This window comes from Mobula hypostoma, chromosome 4 (genome assembly GCF_963921235.1).
Source record: "Mobula hypostoma chromosome 4, sMobHyp1.1, whole genome shotgun sequence".
In the NCBI taxonomy this organism is placed as follows: Eukaryota; Metazoa; Chordata; class Chondrichthyes; order Myliobatiformes; family Myliobatidae; genus Mobula; species Mobula hypostoma.
The window spans coordinates 11,288,846-11,311,809 of NC_086100.1; the positions used below are offsets into that span (position 1 = coordinate 11,288,846).

A 22,964-nucleotide genomic window follows, 5' to 3' on the forward strand; every position below is an offset into this window, starting at 1 on the left:
CCAGTTTCAGGGAGCTATACGGTTAAAATTTGTATTGGTCACTGAGAATAGGGTGTTCGTGGTTATATGGGTCACCTCTTTTGGGTACCAATTTGATAGAGAAAGAGCAACTGCATGGTTAGCATGAGGTCTTCTTCTGTCCAAGACCTCTTTCAGAGTCGATGCCTCCAGAAGACACGGTCCATCATTAAAGACCCCTCACACCCTCTCCATGAACTGTTTGTTCTTCTGCCATCAGGCAAACGTTACAGGAGTATCAAAACTAAAACCACAAGGCTACTAAACAACTTCCTCCCACAGGCAGTCAGACTGCTAAATAGCTGCTCCACCTGACTCTGCTTTGGACACTTTTAACTTGCACTGGACACTTATAACTGATTTTAACTGACATGTGGCTGTTGTGTTTTACTATTTATTGTTATGTTTATTATTTAGTGTTGCGTTTGTTATGTTATGATTGCACTGCGCCTGAGAAACGCTGTCTCATTCTGCCCTGCAGAGCTGATGTATGGTTAGAATGACAATAAAGTTTTTTGAATCTTTGAATCTTGAATCTTAATTTAATGTCTTTATTTAATTTCCTTCCCAAATTCCCAATCAGTTTGGCAATGTGCAAATGCTTTTTAATATGGCAGGAGCAAATGAAATGGAAAATTCAAGTTAAGGCTTCATCTGCTGATCACCAGATTCTGTGAAGCGCTTGTGGGTACTGAATCATCTCTGGTTTGATGCATTGTGGTGAAGTAAGGGAAAGCATGCAGAGCTGAGGATAGTGAAAGATCTAGTTTGATTTTTTTTAAACAATTGATTGCAAACTTGATAGGTCTCATTCAAGAGATGTAATAGGTTTCAAGCAAATGCAAAAAATGTTTATTTTGCTGCACTTGATGGAAATTTCATACATTTTTTCTATTATGTAAATAGCATCCATGGGTATGACCCTCTTACTCCCATCCATAATCTAGAGCACATAATCATCTTCTGTCTGGTGTTTACAGTGGAGGTGAATTTTTTAAACTTTATTCATTTTGGGAGATATGTGAGTTGCAGTCCAATGCCCACCTGTAGTGGGCCATGTTCTGCAACTAACACATCGTATAATGAATATTTTTTTTAAAAATCCACCTCCACTGTAGTGGGCCATGCTTTGAACTGCTGCATTCCTTCTACCCTAGTGTTGAAAGATAGATGCATATTTTGCACCCAGCAGCAATGAGCAAATAGTAAACGCGAGATCTGTAGATCCTGGATTGCCATGGCAACACACACACACACACACACACACACACACACAAAATGCTGGAGGAACTCAACAGGTTAGGCAGCATCTACAGAGGGGAATAAGCAGTCGACATTTTGGGCTGAGACCCTTCATCAGGACTGGAAAGGAAGAGGGGAGAATCCAGAATGAGAAGCTGGAGGAGGGGAAGGGGTACAAGCAGGCAAGTGATTGGTGAGACCAGATAAGGGGGAAGGTGGGCGGGGGAGTGGGTTTGGTGAGAAGCTGGGAGGTAAGAGTTAGAACAAGTAAGGGGATGAAGAAGAAGGAATCTGACAGAGGAGAGTGGAGCATAGGACGTAGAGAAGGAGGAGGGGGTCCAACAAGAAATGAACAAAGAGTGATATATTTGCTAGTCAGGGTGATGTGTGCTTGGGGCATAACCCAGAGATGGCTATGTTTCCATGTAGTTATTGCCCTTCCTGTTCCTGGTGTTTTTGGGAATGGCAGTCAGAATAAAGAGGGCATAAACTTGCACTGCATTTTCTAGGTAGTATGCACTCAGCCACACTGTGCTGGTGAGGGATGGGAACCAGTCAAGCAAACAGCTTTACTTTGGTTAGTGTCGAGAGTGAGTGTTGGAGTTCCTGCCACTTGGAGTAGATTTCATGATGTTACATAAAAGAACATGAAGGAAATGTCAGCCGTGGGATTACACCTTCCACCTTTTTATGACTGCTGTGTTTCTTAATTCTTGCATTCATTGTGATCTTTGTTTCTTGTTATCACATTGCTGTTAAATTCTATCCAATGTTTTAATTCCTATGCAGAAATGTTAAAGTACATAAATATTTTTGTTGATATTAATTCTGGCATTTTTAAGATTTGTATTCAGTAGCTTTTGATTTACACCTTATGTGTTTTATTTTGTGTTTGATTTGTAATTTGATGTGGTCTACCTTTTAATAGGTTCATGCACTTTATTATCAGTCTAAAATTTAATTTGTGTCATTGAGCCCCATTAATATTGTTTTGGGCTGAGATATTTGAAAAACTACTTTTCTGACAATTTATTCTTGGTTGCAAGTGAAATACAAATTGTTTGGTTTATTTTTGCAGGATATAGATTGGGTGCAGACAGAAAAGCATGTGTTTGAGCAGGCATCAAATCACCCTTTTCTGGTAGGACTGCATTCCTGCTTCCAGACTGAGAGCAGGTGGGATACCATTCTAAATGTTGTGCTGGCATTGCTGTAGTCTGAATATATAAAGTGAAGTCACAACTACCTTTTAGATAAACACAAAGGTAGTGCAGATGCTGGAAATCCAGAGCAACACGCCATAGTAGAGTAACAGTTAGTGTAATGCTCGGGTGTCAGAGTTCAGAACTCAATCCTGGCATTCTCTGTAAGGAGTCTCTGTATGTCCTACCTGTGGAAGGCATGGGTTTTCTCTGGATCCTCTGGTTCCCTCACACAGTCTAAAGGGATGCCGGGTAGGTTAATTGGTCATCGTAAATTGTCTTGTCGTTAGATTAGGGTTAAATCTGGGTTATCTGGGATTGGTGGGCAGTGTGGCTCAAAAGGCCAGTAGGTCCTATTCTGTGTAGTATCTCTAAATAAATAAAAAAACAAAATACTAGAGGAACTCAGCAGGTCAGGCATAATCTATGGAAAGGAATAAAGGGCAAACATTTCGGGCTGAGACTCTTCATCTGGACTAGAAAGAAAGGGGGAAGATGCCAGAACAAGAAGGTGGGGAAGGAGGAGGCGGACAAGCTAAAAAGTGATAGGTGAGGTCAGGTGGGTGGAGGAGAGGCGAAATGAAGTAAGTAAGTGATAGGTGGAAAACACAAAGGATTGGAGAAGAAAGAATCTGATAGGAGGGGGGACCATGGGAAAAAGGAAAGGAAGAAGGGCAGAAGTGGAAGGTTATTGACAGGCGAGGAGAAAGAAGTAAGAGGCCCTTATGGGGAATAGGGAAGAGGAAATGGGGAAGGTGGGTGCAAATAAATTATCAAAAGTTGAAGAAATCGTTGCTTATGCCAAGTTTGGCGGCTACCCAGCTAGAATATGAGGTTTTGTTCCTCTTACCTAAGAATGGCTTCATCATGGTAGAAGAGGTAATCATGGACAGACATCTCAGAATAAGAATCGGAATAGGTATTAAAATGGTTGGCCACTGGGAAATTACACTTTTTGCGGATGGAGTGGAGGCATTTGACAAAGCGATCCCCCAAGTTATGTTGTGTTTCATCAATGAAGAGGGGGCTGCATCCAGAGTACTGGATACATTCGATGTCTCCAGCAGATTTGCAGGTGAAATATTGTCTCATCTGGAAGGACTGTTTGAGGCCCTGAATGCGAGGAGGTGAATGGCAGGTGGAGAATTTCTGTCAGTTACAAGGATACATGCCAGGAGGGAGTTTCGTGGGGAGGGATGAATGGACAAGGGAATCATGGAGAGGTTGGTTCCTACAGGAAGCAAAGAGTGGGGAGGGAGGTAAAGATGCATTTGGTGCTAGGGTCTCAGTGAAGATTGCAGAAGTTGGATGTTGTGGCTCTTGGGATGGTAGGTGAGGACAAATAGGAACACTATCCCTGTTGAGTAGCAGGAAGATGGGATGAATGCGATTGTCTGAGAAATGGAGGAGAAGCAGGTGAAGCAGCATCAATTGTGGAGGAAGAGAAACCCCATCCTTTAAAGAAAGAGGACATCTCTGATGTTCTGGAAAAGAAAGCCTCATCCTGGGAACAGATGGAATGGAGATTAAGGAACTGAGAAAGAGGGAAAGGAGACAGGGTGGGAAGAGGTATAGTCAAGATAACCATGTTTTTCAAAAATATCGGTAGATAGTTTGTCTCCAGAGATGGAGACAGAAATTGCAAGTTTCTTGGTGGGCAACCATTCTAATTCCTATCCCTATTCCCGTTCCGTCATGTCGGGGCATGGCCTTCTCTTTTGCCATGATGAGGCCATTCTTGGGATGGAGGACAGCACCTCATATTCTGTCTGGATAGACTCCAACGTGATAGCAGAAACATTGATCTGTCCAACTTCAGATATATATATCTTTTATTTCCACCCCCCCCCCCCCAACCATTCTATCCACCATTCTGGCCTTGTCCCTCTTATCCCTCTCTGGCTATTACCTCCCCTTCTGTTCTTCCTCCTTCCCTAACTCCCATGGTCCACTCTCCTCTCCTATCAGAATCCTTCTTTTCTAGACTTTCCCTTTTCCAGCTATCACCTCCCTGCTTCATCCCAACCCCTTGCCCCAACCTGGTTTCGCCTATCACATTCTAACTTGTCTTTGTTCTTCCCCCCCCCCACCCCCACCACCACCACCACCCATCTTATTCTGGCATCTTCCCCCCTTCCTTTCCAGTCCTAATGAAGAGTCTCAGCCTGAAATGTCGACTATTCATTCCTGTAGATGGTGCTTGACCTGCTGAGTTACTCCAGCATTTTGTGTGTGTTGCTCCACCTTTTACATCTATGTTTCAGGAAGCCTTTTTCTCTATTTGTGATTTTATCTTCATAGTTTAGCAACAGTTTTTGATTTTGAGGAATGGCTAACCAAAATTGAAGCTTCTCCATTCTATTTCTGTAATATCAATATAGTTAAAACAGCCAGCTTCCTCAATAACCAATTCCCTGGCTTCATTGCACTTTGAATGAAATATTCTATCTGGCTGTGTAATGGTAACCTAAGTATAAATTTGTATTCATCTTTATTTCAAAATGTTTCCGTTAGCAAATCACAAAACTATTTGCTCATGAAGATTACATAGGATATATTACTTGAACAATTCAATCACCAAATTTTTAAGGGGAATATCGAAATCAGAATGTTTGAACTCAATTGTATGTATTGGGTGGCCCAGAACTGTTGTTTTACAGTGGTCCCAGAAAGTTTGTGAAAGCTGTAGAATTTTCTCTGTAGAAATTTCTGTATAAGTATGACATAAAATATGATCAGATCTTCACATGTCCTAAAACTAGATAAAGAGACCCCAATTAAATAAATAGCACCAAAAAAATTATACTTCATTTATTTATTGAGAAAAATAATCTAATATTATATTTACTTGTTGGAAAAAGTATGTGAACCTCTGGGGTAATGCCTTCTACAAAAGCTATTTGAAGTCATGTGTTCCAGTCAATGAGATGGATTGTAGAGGTGCCCTGCCTTATAAAAAAAAGACACACAAAATCAGGTTACTGACACAGCCTGCTCTTCTCAAGACAGATCTGTTTTATGTGCACCATACCTTGATCTAAACAACTTTCAGAGGACCTTAGAAGAAGAATTGTAGAGATGCATGAAGCTGTAAAAGGCTACAAAAGCATTTCTAAAGACATGAATATTTATCATTCCACAGTAAGATAAATTGTCTACAAATGGAGGAAATTTAGTACTGTTGCTACTCTTGCTAAGAGTGGGCATCCTGCAAAGATCACACCACATGCAATGCTGAAGGAGGTGAAAAAGAACCCAAGGATAACAGCCAAAGATCTGCAGAAATTTCTGGAACTTGCTAAAAGTCTCTGTTCATGTGTCCATTATAAGAAAAATACTTAACAACAATGATGCTCATAGAAGGGCACTGCGGAGGAAACCACTGCTCTTCAAATAAAAACATTGCTGCACATCTGAAGTTTGCAAAAGGCTACCTGGATGTTCTACAATGTTTCTGGGACAGTGTTCTATGGACAGATGAGACAAAACTTGAACTTTTTGACAGAAGAGTATATTGCTATGTTTGGAAGAACAAGGGCACTGCGCACTAACACCAAAACCTCATCCCATCTGTGAAGCATGTTGGGAGGAGCATTATGGTTTGGGGCTGCTTTACTGCCCCAGGGCCTGGACAGCTTGCAATCGTTAAGGGAACAATGAATTCAAAATTGTATCAAGATATTTTACAGGAGAATGTTAGGGAAGCAGTCCATCACTTTTGAGGCTTAATAAAAGTTGGGTAATGCAACAAGACAGAGATCCAAAAGACAAAAGTAACTCAATGACCGAACGGCTTAAAAAGAAGAAAATTTATGTTTTGGAATGGCTGAGTCAAAGTCCTGACTTTAATTCTATAGAAATGTAGAAGGACCTGAAGCAAGCGGTTCATGCAAGGAAGCCCACCAATATCCCTGAGTTGAAGTAGTCTTGTAAGGAGGAATAGCCTAAAATTCCTCCAAGCCGATGTGCAAGACTAATCAATGGTTACCGGAATCGTTTGGTTGAAGTTATTGCTATACAAGGGAGTCACACAGTTACTGAAAGCAAAGGTTCACATACTTTTTCCAACAAATGCATGTAATATTGGATCATTTTTTTCAATAAATAAATAAACAAGTATAATGTTTTTAGAGATATTTATTTAATTGGGTTCTCATTTAGTTTTAGAACTTGCGTGAAGGTCTGATCATATTTTAGGTTATATTTATGCAGAAATAGAGAAAATTCTACAGGGTTCACAAACTTTCTAGCAACACTGCATAAGCATTGCCGATCAGAGTGGATTTATGCCATATCTACAATTCTTCCTTTGATTCTATTACTGCTGTGCACAAAAAAAACTAATAATACATTGGACAGAATGCTTTAATGAAAGAAGAAACAGGATGAGAAGTGTAGCCAATTTAGCGTCTCTAGCCAGTTCAGCAGTTGGAGATTAAAAATCAGATTTGTGGCAGATATCAATTGATTAGCATCAATTGTCAAAGGGATCCCAGCTTCCACTTGAAAATATTTCCTAATGTTAGTGCTAAAAGGCCTAGTTTAAAACTCTAAGCTCATAGTCTTGTCCTAGATTTCCGTGGGATAGATCTATGAACTGTAGGCTGCAGTGCAGACTTTCCACTCCAAGTAAGCACTCCCTCTGGGACATCTGCTTTGCATGTGGACTTACGTTGGGAGTATAGGGGAGAAGTGCAGACTTCCTATCTCAGATTTGCTTCGCCGGCTTTAATTATCTTGAGTACAAACAGCACAGGCAAATGATTTGTTTGTGCTGAATTTCCAATGTCTAACAAGGGGTCTATGCTTTGTATTTTAATTGAACTTTCAAAATTGCTGTTACTGTGAAAACAGTCGACCTTCACTAATCTGACTGCCTGTAATTCAGTTCCTTCGATAATCTGGCACTGATTATGCTTAATGCGATCCTTCTGTAATTCGGCATTTTCACTAATCTGGCACTCCTCAGGTCCCAGTGGTACTTGAATATTAAGGTAGATTTCTTCCTCTGAAAGCCCAAGTGTTTGAGAATGATGAGCTTCCATGCCATATTTGCAGCTTTTTTTGGTGACCGATCGATCCTGTTAACCATCTGCAAGCTTTAACCCAGATGGTGTAGTGGGTGATGGTCATCACAGTGGGCAAGTTGTTTGTGGCATACGCCCTTCTGCCATTAGGGTGTCCAAGAGTGCCCAATTATTCCAGGTCCCAAACTTCATTTGGGATTGTTTAGATGTTAGGTGCCAACTACTCCACAGATTTAACAGAATACGACACATCAGTGATAATAAACCTGAGGGCCGGAAGTGCACGAAGGGACTGGAGGTCAACTGCTGCATTCTTTCTTTTTCTGGGTGAACAGAGCAACATATTCATAAAAATAAATGGCTGATGGTTATTTATCTTTCAAATTCAGCAATTGGTACTAGTTCAACAGCTAATTTAAATGATTTGCTTCCAGGCTGTTTTTTGTCATAGAATATGTGAACGGTGGAGATCTGATGTTTCATATGCAGAGGCAACGAAAGCTTCCAGAAGAGCATGCCAGGTAAGTAGATCAATTAGGCCAAATTATTTCTTCCTGTTACATTGTTTGAAAATATGCAGGCAGCAAACTCAATGGTATCAGATGTCTTGGAATTTGAAAATGATTATTCAATATATGTAACTAGATGAAGTAAATATATTGCTTGAAGCATCATTAGATCATGTTGAATCTTGTTTCTGACTTTTGATTTGGTTTATTGATAATTCTGGGCATCTTTATTTCGTTGACAAAGGGCTGCCCCATCCCTGGATTTACTATATTGATAGCAAGCTGGCTGTTTTGTGGACAGTGTGGTTGAGGAGGCAATAGACAATAGGTGTAAGAGTAGGCCATTCGGCCCTTCGAGCCAGCACTGCCATTCACTGTGATCATGGCTGATCATCCACAATCAGTGCCCCGTTCCTGCCTTCTCCCCGTATTCCTTGACTCCACTATCTTTAAGAGCTCTATCTAACTCTTTCTTGAAAGCATCCAGAGAATTTGCCTCCATTGCCTTCTGAGTCAAAGCATTCCACAGATCCACAACTCTCTGGGTGAAAAAGTTTTTCCTCAACTCCGTTCTAAATGGCCTACCCCTTGTTCTTAAACTGTGGCCTCTGGTTCTGGACTCCCTAACAACGGGGACATGTTTCCTGCCTCTAGCGTGTCCAATCCCTTAATAATCTTATATGTTTCCATCAGATCCCCTCTCATCCTTCTAAATTCCAGTGTATACAAGCCCAGTTGCTCGAATCTTTCAACAAATGACAATCCTGCCATCCCAGGAATTAACGTTGTGAACCTATGCTGCACTCCCTCAATAGCAAGAATATCCTTCCTCAAATTTGGAGACCAAAACTGCACATAATACTCCAGGTGTGGTCTCACCAGGGCCCTGTACAACAACAGAAGGACCTCTTTGCTCCTATACTCAACTCCCCTTGTTATGAAGGCCAACATGCCATCAGCTTTCTTCACTGCCTGATGTACCTGTATGCTTACTTTCAGTGATGATGAGCAAAGACACCTAGATCTTGTTGTACTTCCCCTTTTCCTAACTTGACACCATTCAGATAGTAATCTGCCTTCCTGTTCTTGCCGCTAAGATGGATAACCTCACATTTATCCACAATAAACTGCATCTGCCCACTCACCCAACCTGTCCAAGTTACCCTGCATTCTCATAACATCCTCCTCACATTTCACACTGCCATCCAGTTTTGTGTCATCTGCAAATTTTCTAATGTTACTTTTAATCCCTTCATCTAAATCATTAATGTATATTGTAAATAGCTGCGGTCCCAACACCAAGCCTTCAGGTACCCCGCTAGTCACTGCAGTGGGTGAAAAGCATTGTGAATCCCTCTCACTGTAAAATTTGACCCCCTCTGCCCCTCTTTCCCTTTGTGCCCTTTCACGTCTCCCTGGTCCTTCGCTTCCCAGTCACCTGAGCCCCTCAGTGTTTTTAGGATAAAGAAAGAATATGAAAGACAAAGTATAGCCATTTATTAATTTCAACATGAGTCTCCAGGGAAAAGATTGAATCTACTGCAGAGTTTTTTTTTTGACTGGTTTAGAAAATTTGAGATGGAAAACTGAAACTGACCTGTAGCTGTATGTTGTCACTTCTTCTATGTTTTTCCTGTCTGGAAAAGATGAGCCTTTTTTCTCATTTATGGCAGATTTTACTCTTCAGAGATCAGTCTGGCGTTAAACTACCTTCATGAACATGGGATAATTTACAGAGATTTGAAACTTGACAATGTCCTGCTGGATTCTGAAGGACACATAAAACTCACAGACTATGGAATGTGTAAGGTAAGATCGCATCATCCTAACAGTATCAGCAGACTTGTATTCATCAGTGGCAATCAAACTAGGTGTGACTCTCTTTATTATTTATATAGATGATCAACAAATTATTTTGCAGTATAAACCTAGAAAAAAGTAAATGAGATCCAATGAGGAATTCTTCATGCAGAGAGGTTTCAGCTTTTCACCATGATGTAAAGCCACCTGATTTACAGTGATGTTGCTAGTTTGTGAATGGCACAGTTCTTGGGGAAATGACTGGGACTTTAATTTGGTTAATCATTTAGCCTTTCCATTTCCTTCCTTTCTGTAATGAGGTCATTAATTGTGATTCTGTGGGAATCTGTGACCTAAATGATGGCTTATAGAAAGGCTCAATAAGTGAATAAATCAAGTTGATGCAAGTGGTGTAAGTATGTTTACATCGTCTTCATTGCAATCAGGATTTGAGTCTGCATCCCCACCCCCACCCCAGCCACCAAAGCGATAACCATGATAGTTTCAAATTGGAAGGTACATTACGGTCTCAGTACTGTTCAGATGTTTAAGCATGTTCCCAGTGGTTTAAGATCAGAAATAACAAATTGCTATTTAATCACAATGAATTCACCATCACACTGTCTCATTATGTTGGGCACGCATAAATAGTGCAAGCTCTTTCTAGCTCACTGAAATTTTGATTTTTCCCTCAAAATGGTCTGCAGATTTAGATTCTCAATTCAGGAGGCCATTTGAGCCATAAAATTTATACTGGCTGTCAGAACTCTCTCAACTATTCCATTACCCCACTTATTCCCTTGTAACCATTCTCTCACATGTGTACATCAACTCACTTCCACACGCCTGTGGATTCTCCCATCTACACTAGGGGCAATTTTACCATAGTTAATTCACCTACACAGTTTTTTTGGAATGTGGACAAAAATCAGATTGTCCACGAGGAAACTGATCTCAGAGTCTAAGCAATTCTCTAAAGAAGGCATTCAAAATCAGAATCAAACCTGGTTTATTGGAACAGCGTGACAGCAGCACTGTACCATATCTCAGCCTAGGGGCCTGCGCCCTAGACTTTAGTCAGCTGCAGTTAGATTTACAGAAAAATCGTGTTATTAGCGTAACAAGAGATGACTCTATTGGTCATTAATAATCACTGTGAATTGTGCCATTAACTTGACGTCAAAGGTTGACAATGTCAAAAAGATATTTGACATTAGAAGTTCCTTAAGAGAATTGGAAGATTTTTAAAGTATACATTGAAAGGTAAAGGTGACCCACAGGAGTTTCAGTTAAGATAACATTTATGTTTGCAATGAATGTTACTGTTTGATTACCAAAGCAAGCCTAGGCCATGTCATCCAGCAAATTTGATGGCTTTTCTTTTGAGCTGAGACTGAAGCAAGCTCAGGGCTGTGTCTTCATATTTTCTCCTGTATTTTGGCTAATTTCTCATCACTTTTATAATAGCTACCTGCAGAGGCTGCTGTTTTTGGTATAGGTAAGCATAAGACATAATTCCTCTAAAACTAAATGTGTCTTATGATGCGTCTTCACTGTCCAGAGTCATGGGGTCTTTTTGCCAAGCTCAGCTTTCTAACATGTTAGCTGACCCTTGGAGAGATCAGAGTTGTTTTTAAGTAAATTAAACTTCCAACCAATATTCTTTGGTCAGCTTCTCGTTGTAAATGGGAATCAGTCTTCAGTTTCTTTCATATAAATAGCAGACAATAATCAGTCTGAGGTCAAAGAACGACTTTGTAAACCAACAGTACAGTCTATAAAACAAAGCACGCTGGCCAACAGCACCTGGGCTGACTGCTCAAGATGCAGCGCAAGACAAATGGGTTATGTTGATTGACTTGTTTCAAACCGGACAACATTGGCTAAGTTATTTAGTTCAAGGAAGCTTATAGATAAGATTGATTCTATCACTTAGAACATCAGATAGCTCATCTGTTAAAAGTTGGGAGATTTGTATGCTCAAAGAATCAATTTCACAGCATTAATTGTGGGTATCTGGGAACTTTATCTCCAGAAGCTTTTAGATCATTTGTATCTGAAAATATATCATGTGTGAAATCATCCAAGTGGCAGAAAGACTTGGATGTAGAGAGCAGTCAGGCTTAGACCGTGAGATATAGGAGCAGAATTAGGCCAATTGGCTCATTGCGTCTGCTCTGTCATTTCATCATGGCTGATCCAATTTTCCTCTCAGACCCAATCTCCTGCTTTCTTCCTGTAACTCTTCATGCCCTGACCAATCAACAATTTATCAGCCTCTGCCTTAAATCGTGGTCTATAGAGATACCAATGACATAGGTAGGACGAGTGACAAAGTTCTGCATAGGGAGTTAGGTGCTAAGTTAAGGGGCAGGACCTCCAGGATTGTGATCTCAGGACTGTTACCCATACCATGTGCTAGTGATGCCAGCATTAGGAAGATTATACAGTTTAATATGTCACTAAGGAGTTGGTGAAGAGGGAGGGCATAAGATTTTTGGATCATTGGGCTCTCTTCCAGGGAAGGTGGGATCTGCACAGAAGGGATGATTTGCATGTGAACTGGAGGGGGACAAATATCCAATTGGGAAGATATGTTAATGCTGCACAGTGGAGTTTAAGATCATAGGAAATATGAGCAGAATTAGGCCATTTGGCCCATTGAGTCTGCTCTGCCATCCCATCATGGCTGATCTTTTTTTTTCCTCCTTAGCCCCACTCCCTGGCCTTCTCCCCATAACCTTTGATGCCATGGCCAGTCAAGAACCTATCAATCTCTGCCTCAAATACACTTAACGACCCAGCCTCCACAGCTGCCTGTGACAATGGATTCCACAAATTCACCACCCTCTGACTAAAGAAATTTCTCCTCATCTCTATTTTAAATGGGCGCTCTTTTATTTTATGGGCCCTCTTGTCCTAGACTCCCCAACCATGAGCAACATTCTTTCCACATCTACTCTATCTAGACCTTTCAACATTCAAAAGGTTTCAATGAGTTCCTCCCCCCTCACCCTCCTAAATTCCAGCAAGTACAGGCCCAGAGCCATCAAACATTCCTCACATGATAACCCTTTCATTCCTGGAATCATCCTTGTGAACCTCCTCTGAACCCTCTCCAATGCCACACATCTTTTATATAAGGAGCCCAAAGCTGGTCACAATACTCAAGGTGAGGCCTTATCAGTGCCTTGTAAAGACTCAGCATCACATCCCTGCGCTTGTATTCCAAACCTCTTGAAATGAATGCTATCATTTAATTTGCCTTCCTCACCACTGACTCACCTGGAAGTTAATCTTCAGGGTGTTTTCTACAAAGACTCCCATCTCAGATTTTTGTGTCACGCTCAGCTGTATTGGCTTGTATATATCTCGGGGAAATCCCGTCCGGCGCCTGCCTGTACGCTTCCGGTTGTGTACCACTGCCACCGAAATCAGTTTCAAACAGCAATCATCAGCCAGCACACACAGTACGTTTTACCAAGTACACTTTATAGGTATTCCTAAGTCTATGAAATTAATATAAGTTCAATACAGGAAAAGGGAATGGAAAAGGCGCCAGACTTATCAAAGTTCCAAGTTCTTCGTGCGCAAGTTGGAGCTCAGGAATTTCTTCAGGACCACCCGGACCCTGTCGACTCGCGGCTCGGGACCACCCAGAGTGATCGACCAGAGTCTTCCCTCAGATCCGTCGTCCTCCCGGTCTCTCATCCGCTTCCCACAGGTCCGCCGTCCTCCCGGTCTCTCGTCCGGCTCCCCACCAAAAGCCCATCCTTCCCAGTCATATGAGACAGCATTATCACCCCAAGAAAGAATAACATTGTCACCCATTGGCTAATAGCACCCTGTTGTCTGTATTAACCCAAGCAAATGTCTAGCTAGAGACTTTCTCAGCATTTAACATAACATAGAAGCCATTTTATTCCACATACGCAGCAGTTTAGAAGATTAACATAACAAAGAAGCTATTTTAAATTTAACATAACAAAGAAGAAACACCGTACATTTGGATTTTCTCCCCTTCTAGAAAATAGTCTGTACATTTATTTCTCCTAGCAAAGTGCATGACCATGCATTTTCCAACATTGTACTTCATTTGCCACTTTCTTGCCCATTCTCCTAATCTAAGTTCTTCTGCAGCCGCCTTGTTTCCTCAACACTACTTGCCTCTCCACCAATCTTCGTATCATCTGCAAACTTGGTAACAAAGCCATCTATTCCATCATCTAAGTCATTGGGATATTTAGCATAAAAAGAAGCAGTCCCAACAATGAACCCTGCGGAGCGCCACTAGTCACTAGCAGCCAACCAGAAAAGGATCCTTTTATTTCCATTCACTGCCTACTACTAATCGGCCAATGCTCTAACCATGCCAGTAACTTTCCTGTAATACCATGGGCTCTTAACCTAGTAAGCAGCCTCATGTACGGCACCTTGTCAAAGGCCTTCTGAAAATCCAAATATACAACATCGACTGTATCTACTTCTCTATCCTACTTGTAATCTTCCCAAAGGATTCCAAGGAGGTCGTCAGGCAAGATTTTCCCTGAAAGAAAGCATGCTGACTTTGTCTTATCTTGTCCTGTGTCACCAAGTACTCCATAAACTCATCTTTAACAATTGACTCCAAAATCTTCCTATCCACTGCTATAATTTCCTTTCAGCTACCTCCCTCCTATCTTAGAGTGGAATGACATTTACAATTTTCCAGTCCTCTAGAACCATGCCAGAGTTCAATAATTCTTGATGGATCATCACTAATGCCTCCACAATCTCTACTACTACCTCTTTCAGAACTCTAGCGTACAGTTCATCTGGTCCGGGTGACTTATGTACCTTTAGGTCTTTCTGCTTTTTGAGCAGCACCTCCCTTGTAATAGCAACTGCACTCACTTCTCTTCTCTCACACCCCTTCAACATCTGGCACACTGCTGGTGTCTTCCACAGTGAAACTAATGCAAAATATTCATTTAGTTCATCTGCCATCTCCTTGCACCCTGTTATTATTTCTCCGGTCCTATATCCACTCTCATCTCTTTTTATTTGTTATATACTTGAAAAAGCTTTTTCTATCCACCTTGATATTTACTAGATTGCTTTCATATTTCATCTTGCCTGTCCTAATGATTCTTTTAGTTGCTTTCTGTAGGTTTTTGAAAGCTTTCTGATGTTCTATCTTCCCCATTTTTTTTTTGCTTTGTTGTATGCCCTTTCTTTTGCTTTTACATTAGCTTTGACTTCCCTTGTCAGCAGAAATTGTAATATCTTGCCATTTGAGTATTTCTTTGTTTTTGGAATACATCTATCCTGCACCACCTTCATTTTCCCCAGAAACCCAAGCCATTGCTGTTCTGCTGTCCTCCCTGCAGCATCTCCTTCCAATTTATTTTGGCCAACTCCTCTCTCATACCACTGTAATTTCTTTTACTCCACTGAACTACTGCTACGTCAGACTTTCCTTTCTTCCGATCAAATTTCAAGTTGAATGCAATCATATTGTGATCACTGCCTCCTAAGGGTTCCTTTACCTTAAGCTCCCTAATTGTCTCCGTTTCATTACATGACACCCAATCTAGTATAGCTGATCCCTTAATAGGCTCAATGACCAACTGCTCTAAGAAGCCATCTTATAGGGTTTCAACAAATTCACTGTCTTGGGATTCATTGCCAGCCTGATTTTCCCAATCAACCTGCATGTTAAAATTTCCCACGACTATCATAACATTGCCCTTTTGACTCACCTATTCTATTTCGCATTGTAATCTATAGTCCACATCCCAGCTATTGTTTGGAGGTCTGTATAAACTGCCATCAGGGTCCTTTTACCCTTGCGGTTTCTTAACGCAGCCCACAAAAATTCTACATCTTCTGATCCCTGTGTCACAATTTTCTAATGATTTGATGACATTCTTTACCAGCAGAGTCATGCTACCCCCTCTGACTACCTTCCCATCCCTGTGATACAATGTGTAACATTGGATAACTACAGCCATCCTTCAGCCACAGTTCGGTATCATACCCATCAGTCTGTAATAGTGCAACAGGTCATCCATCTTACTTCTTATACTCTGCATTGAGATATAACACTTTGAGTACTGTATTTGCAATGCTTTTTGGTTCTACATGTGCAATGCACTGGTACTCACCCTGCAATTTTGTCCTATCATCTGCCTGCCTTTTCTGACAGTCTGACTGCATGCTATCTTTATTTTTTTTTACCATCCATCCAATCGTGAGTCCCTTCATTCCAGTTCCCATGCTTCTGCCAAATTAGCTTAAACTCTCCCCAACATCTCTAACAAATCTGCCTCCGAGAGTATCTGCCTGCCTCTCAGGTTCAGGTGCAATCCATCCCTTTTGTACCTCCCCCAGAAGAGATCACAATGATCAAAGAATTTGAAGCCCTGCCCCTGGCACCAACTTCTCAGCCACGCATTTATCTGCCAAATTACCCTGTTTATACCCTCACGGGCGTATGGCACAGATAGCAATCCAGAAATTACTACCCTGGATGTCCTGCTTCTCAGCTTTCTCTTTAGCTCTCTAAATTCTCTCTTCAGGACCTCATTGCTTTTCCTTCCTATATCTTTGGTTTTAATATATACCAATTCATCTGGCTGCTCTCCCTCCCTCTCCAAAATGCTAAACTAGAGCTGCAGGGGTATAGTCAGTGGAGAGTTTGTACAGGCATATGTTGGTAAGATCACAAAGTTAGGAATCAAAATGTTGAGAATGGGGCAACTAGTGTTCTAAACTGCCTAAATTTCAATGCAAGAAGTATTGTAGGAAAGATGGATAACAGTGCTGAAGATCAGGCTTACAAACAGAGGCAACATATAGTGAAGAGAGGCTGTCAACAGGTTGAATTGCAATGTAAAAGGTGAAAAAATTGAAAAGAGATGAATACGGGACTGGGGGTGTTGTAACAGAATAAGATAGATGAACTTGCAGCACAGTTGCAGATTGGCATATATGATCACTGAATCATGGCTGAAAGAAGATTATAGCTGGGAGCTTAATGTCTAAGGATACACATTATATTGAAAGGATAGGTAGGAAGGCAGAAGGGGCAGTTTTGCTCTGTTGGTAAAAAAAATTAAATCATTAGAAAGGGGTGACATAGGGTTGGAAGGTGTTGAATCATTGTGGATTGAGCTGAGGACGTGGCCTACAAATTACAATGTGAAAGAGAAAATGCATGGCCAAGGGGCAATGTTACAATAATCACAGGGGCCTTCAATGTGCAGGTAAATCGGGAAAATCAGGTTGGTGTTGATTCCAGGAGGGAGAATTTCCAGAGTGCCTATGCGATGGCTTTTTAGAGCATCTCATGGTTCAGCCCACTACAGGATCAGCTGTTCTGGATTGGGTTTTGTGCAATGAAACAGAATTGATTAGAGTCCTTAAAGTAAAAGAAGCCTTAGGAGCAAGTGATCATAAAATGTTTGAATTTACCCTGAAATTTGAGAAGAAGAAGCTAAAGTCTGCTGTATCAGTATTAAGCGGAGTAAAGGGCACGAGAAAGCAGTTGGCCAGAATTGATTGGAAAAGAACACTGGCAGGGATAACAGCAGAGCAGCAATGGCTGGAATTTCTGGAAGCAATTGTGAAGGTACAGGATATATACATCCCAAAGATGAAGAATTATTCTAAAGGCGAGTTAACACAACCATGGCTGACAAGTGAAGTGATAGCCAACATAAAGCCAAAGAGAGGGCATATAATAGGGCACAAATAAGGCATTTGACAAGGTTCCACACGGTAGGCTTATTCAGAAAGTTAGAAGGCATGGGATCCAGGGAAGTTTGGCCAGGTGAATTCAGAATTGGCTTGCCTGCAGAAGGCAGAGGGTGGTGGTGGAGGGAGTACATTCAGATTGGAGGATTGTGACTAGTGGTGCCCACAAGGATCTGTTCTGGGACCTCTACTTTTCATGATTTTTATTAACGACCTGGATGTGGGGGTAGAAGGGTGGGTTGGCAAGTTTGCAGACGACACAAAGGTTGGTGGTGTTGTACATAGTGTAGAGGATTGTCAAAGATTGCAGAGAGACATTGATAGGATGCAGAAGTGGGCTGAGAAGTGGCAGATGGAGTTCAACCCGGAGAAGTGTGAGGTGGTACACTTTGGAAGGACAAACTCCAAAGCAGAGTACAAAGTAAACGGCAGGATACTTGGTAGTGTGGAGGAGCACAGGGATCTCGGGGTACATGTCCCCAGATCCCTGAAAGTTGCCTCACAGGTGGATAGGGTAGTTAAGAAAGCTTATGGGGTGTTAGCTTTCATAAGTCGAGGGATAGAGTTTAAGAGTCACGATGTAATGATGCAGCTGTATAAAACTCTGGTTAGGCCACACTTGGAGTACTGTGTCCAGTTCTGGTCACCTCACTATAGGAAGGATGTGGAAGCATTGGAAAGGGTACAGAGGAGATTTACCATGATGCTGCCTGGTTTGGAAAGTATGCATTATGATCAGAGATTAAGGGAGCTAGGGCTTTACTCTTTGGAGAGAAGGAGGATGAGAGGAGACATGATAGAGGTGTACAAGATAATAAGAGGAATAAATAGAGTAGATAGCCAGCGCCTCTTCCCCAAGGCATCACTGCTCATTACAAGAGGACGTGGCTTTAAGGTAAGGGGTGGGAAGTTCAAGGGGGATATTAGAGGAAGGTTTTTTACTCGGAGAGTGGTTGGTACGTGGAATGCACTGCCTGAGTCAGTGGTGGAGGCAGATACACTAGTGAAGTTTAAGAGACTACTAGACAGGTATATGGAGGAATCTAAGGTGGGGGCTTATATGGGAGGCAGGGTTTGAGGGTCGGCACAACATTGTGGGCCGAAGGGCCTGTACTGTGCTGTACTATTCTATGTTCTATGTTAAATTAGTGGGAAGTTATAGGATTGGGAAGCTTTCAAATACCAACAGAAGGCTACTAAAAAAGTCATTAAGAAGGTAAAGATGGAATAGGAAAGTAAGCTAGCCAATAAATATTAGAGGATACCAAAAGTTTCTTCACATACATAAAGTGTAAAAGAGGCAAGAGTGGATATCAGACCATTGGAAAATAATGCTGGAGAGGTTGGTAATGGGGGACAACGAAATTGCAGATGAAATGAATAAGTATTTTGCATCGGTCGCCACTGTGGAAGACACTAACTGTATGGTGGAAGTTCCAGGCATCAGGGGACATGAAGTGTGTGAAGATACCGTAACTAGAGAGAAGGTTCTTGGAGAACTGAAAAGTCTGAAGGTAGAAGCCTGGTGGCATATACCCCAGTGTTCTGGAAGAGGTGGCTGAAGAGATTGTTGAGGCATTAGTAATGATCTTTCAAGAATCACTAGATTGATTCAGGAATCATTCCGAAAGTGTGGAAAATTACAAATGTCACTCCACCATTCAAGAAGGGAGAGAGGCAGAAGAAAGGAAACTCTTGGCCCATTAGTCTGACCTTAGTGGTTGGGAAGATGTTGGAGTCAATTTTTAAGAACATAAGGCCCATCGAGCCTGCCTTGCCATTCAATAAGATCATGGCTGATCTGTCCATAAACTCAGCTCCATCTACCTGCCTTTTCCCCATAACCCTTAATTCCCCTACGATGTAAAAATCTATCTAACTGTATCTTAAATGTATTTAGTGAAGAAGCCTAAATTGCTTCCCTGGGCAGAGAATTCCACAAATTAAGGATTAGGTCTCAGGGTACTTGGAGGTGCGTTATAAAATAGGCCATAGTAAGCATGCTTTCCTCAAGGGAAAATCTTGCCTGAGAAATCTGTTGGAATTCTTTGAAGAAATAACAAGCAGGATAGAGAAAGGAGATTCGGTTGATGTTGTGTGCTTGAATTTTCAGAAAGCCCTTTGAGAAGGTGCCACACATGAGGCTGCTTAATAAGCTACTGCCCCATGGTATTGCAGGGAAGGTTCTAGTATACATAAAACAGCGGCTGATTTGCTGGAGGCAAAGAGTGGGAATAAGGGGAGTCTTTTCTGGCTGGTTGCCAGTGAATAGTGGTGTTCCACAGGGATCTGTGTTCGAGCTGGTTCGTATTCTGGTATTTGTCAATGATTTGGATGATGGAATTGATGGCTTTGTTGCAAAGTTTGCAGATGGGTGGAGCAGCAGGTAGATTTGAGAAAGTACAGAGGCTATAGAAGGACTTGCACAGATTAGGAGAATGGGCAACAAAATGGCAGATGAAATACAGTATTGGAAAGTCTATAGATAGATACTTCATTGATCCCAAAGGAAATTACAGTGTCACAGTAGCACTTCTAAGAGCCCAGATATACAAATATTAGAAGAGAAGTAAGGAAGAATAAAAAAATTACCTTAAAAAAATAAGGTGTACATGATTTAGAAGTCAAAGATGACAAGATTTACAAATTCACACTAACAAGATGGTGGTGCAAGAATTACCATAATAATATACAGTAGTATACAGTTTCATTAGCCCAATTGTTATGTACACGCAACCCTGTAAAAGTATCAGCAGCAATAGAACACACCTGGAGTCTGGTTTTCCTGTTAACAAAACACTATTTTATTAGTAACTACGTCATATAGTAACTTAAACTTGGTAAATCAAGAGTTAACGGTGTTATGCATATATAGGTGTCTAGGTAAAGTTCCCAAACTTATTCAAGCTCAGGTGGCAAGAGTTACAGTCTTACAATGGTGTGTAAGAAAATTCAGTTCAATCGTCAGGTTAATTAATGCGAGATATTTGTAATCCAAAGGCGAATGTTGTGAGAAGGCAATTACGTCAATATTCCACAGATTCCAGGACAGCAATACAAAGTAACAATAGCAGTAGGTGTTATCTCCGAAGTTGTTCCACTCCACACACGAAGCATCATCAACAGTGATCTTCAACGAATATCCTTTCAACGCAAGTGTTACCACACCCGAATTCAGCTATGGGACATCCCAAAGTGGTGGCCACAGGATACTCAAACCGAACCCACGTATAGATTATCGCCAACAGTAGCTTGTCACAAAGGGGACCCTCTTCCAGGGAAAACTACCACCCAGGCAAGGATAGACACACCGGTAGATTCCACAAGGTTACCGCAACCACATAACGTGATAGCCACTTATCCAGTTCCACGACATACGAAATAACTCCAACAGTGATTTGCCACGGGGTACCGTCTTCCAGTGAAATACCACACCAAGACAAAGGGTAAACACACACGTATTTACAAAGGTCTCCCCTCACCAGAGAACCCACTCCTGTGGATTAACTATGTGACAATCACACTTTCGTATTTGAATGGAATCAAACTCACCCATATGGGCTACTTGGAGAGAGTCCAAACAGTGATCTCTTTATCACTAGGTGTCCTCTGTTTCTATAGGGATATATAACACAATGAAGCAGTGGAGGCTACCTCAGTAAATATATTTAAGACCAGGTTGGTTAGACATTTGCATAGGGGAAAAGGCAGGTAGGTGGAGATGAGTCCATGACCAGATCAGCCATGATCTTACTGAATGGCAGAGTGGGCTCAACGAGCCAGATGGGCTACTCCTGCTCCTATTTCTTGTGTTCTTATAGAGTAATCGTTGCACATTCACCCATCTAGATAAAAAGTGATGATGGTATTGCACAGGGTGTCTGTGATAGCAAGGTGTGGTAAACAGCTAAACAGTGTTTAAACAGTGCTCTGGTAAACATAGGTTAATAACAGCCTCACAGCAGGGTGCCATCACTTCCCCAGCTATAGGTTGACTCATTATAGAGCCCAATGGCTGATGGGAAGAATGACCTCATATAGTGCTCTTTGGAGCAGCACATTTGTCTTACTCTGTTACTGAAAGTGCTCCTGTGTTCAGCCAAGGTGGCATGCACAGGGTGAGAAACATGGCCGTGCACTTTGGTAGAAGAAATGAAAGGGTTGACTATTTTCTAAATGGAGAGAAAATACAAAAAAAAGCTGAAGTGTGAAGCAACACACATCAAAGTTGCTGGTCAATGCAGCAGGCCAGGCAGCATCTCTAGGAAGAGGTGCAGTCGACGTTTCGGGCCGAGACCCTTCGTCAGGACTAACTGAAAGAAGAGCTCGTGAAGAGATTTGAGAGGGGGAGGGGGAGATCCAAAATGATAGGAGAAGACAGGAGGGGGAGGGATGTAGCCAAGAGCTGGACAGGTGATTGGCAAAGGGGATATGAGAGGATCATGGGACAGGAGGTCCGGGGAGAAAGAAAAGGGGGGGGTGGAAAAACCCAGAGGATGGGCAAGGGGTATAGTCAGAGGGACAGAGGGAGAAAAAGGAGAATGAGAGAAAGAATGCGTGTATATAAATAAATAACGGATGGGGTATGAGGGGGAGGTGGGGCATTAGCAGAAGTTTGAGAAGTCAATGTTCATGCCATCAGGTTGGAGGCTACCCAGACGGAATATAAGGTGTTGTTTCTCCAACCTGAGTGTGGCTTCATCTTTACAGTAGAGGAAGTGTGGATAGACATATCAGAATGAAGTGTGAACTTGGGAGCCTTTGTGCAGAATTCCCTAAAGGTTAATTTGTAGGTTGAGTCTGGTGAGGGAGGCAAATGCAGTATTAGCATTCATTTCAAGAGGACTAGAATATAAAATGTTGAAACTTTATAAAGCAGTGGTGAGGCCTCACTTGGAATATTGTGAGCAGGTTTGGGCCCCTTATCTTAGAAAGGATATGCTGAAACTGGAGAAGGTTAAAAGGAGATTCATAAAGATTCATAAAGTTAAAAGGATTAAATGGCTTGTTATATGAAAAGCATTTGATGGCTCTAGCACTGTATTCACTACAATGCAGAAGAATGATGGGTGGCCTAATTGAAACCTATCGAAATGTGAAAGGCCTTGATAGATTGGATATGCAGAGGATATTTCCTATGGTGGGAGAGTCTTAAGACCAGGGAATATAGCCTCAGTATAGAGTGGCATCCTTTTAGAACAGAGATGAGGAATTTGTTTCGCCAGAGAGTGGTGAATCTGTACAGTTCTTTGCCACAGGAATCTGAGAAGGCCAACTCTTTATGTTTATTTAAGGCAGAAGTTGTTAGATTCTTGATTGGTCATGGCACGAAGAGAAATGGGGAGAAGGCAGGAGATTGGGGCTGAGGAGAAAATTGGATCAGCCGTTATGAATTTACAGAGCGGACTTGATGGGCCAAATGGCCTAAT

General features: G+C 41.6%; 1 protein-coding gene across 1 annotated transcript in view; it reads left to right on the forward strand.

Moving 5' to 3' along the window:
• The window catches only part of prkci (protein kinase C, iota), a 129,433-nt gene that overhangs the window by 89,355 nt on the left and 17,114 nt on the right, over positions 1 to 22,964 (forward strand). The window contains exons 11-13 of the mRNA XM_063045310.1: positions 2,339 to 2,436; positions 7,924 to 8,010; positions 9,672 to 9,807. Of these exons, the coding sequence (XP_062901380.1) occupies positions 2,339 to 2,436; positions 7,924 to 8,010; positions 9,672 to 9,807 (321 nt within the window). The remainder of the gene's footprint in view (positions 1 to 2,338; positions 2,437 to 7,923; positions 8,011 to 9,671; positions 9,808 to 22,964) is intronic.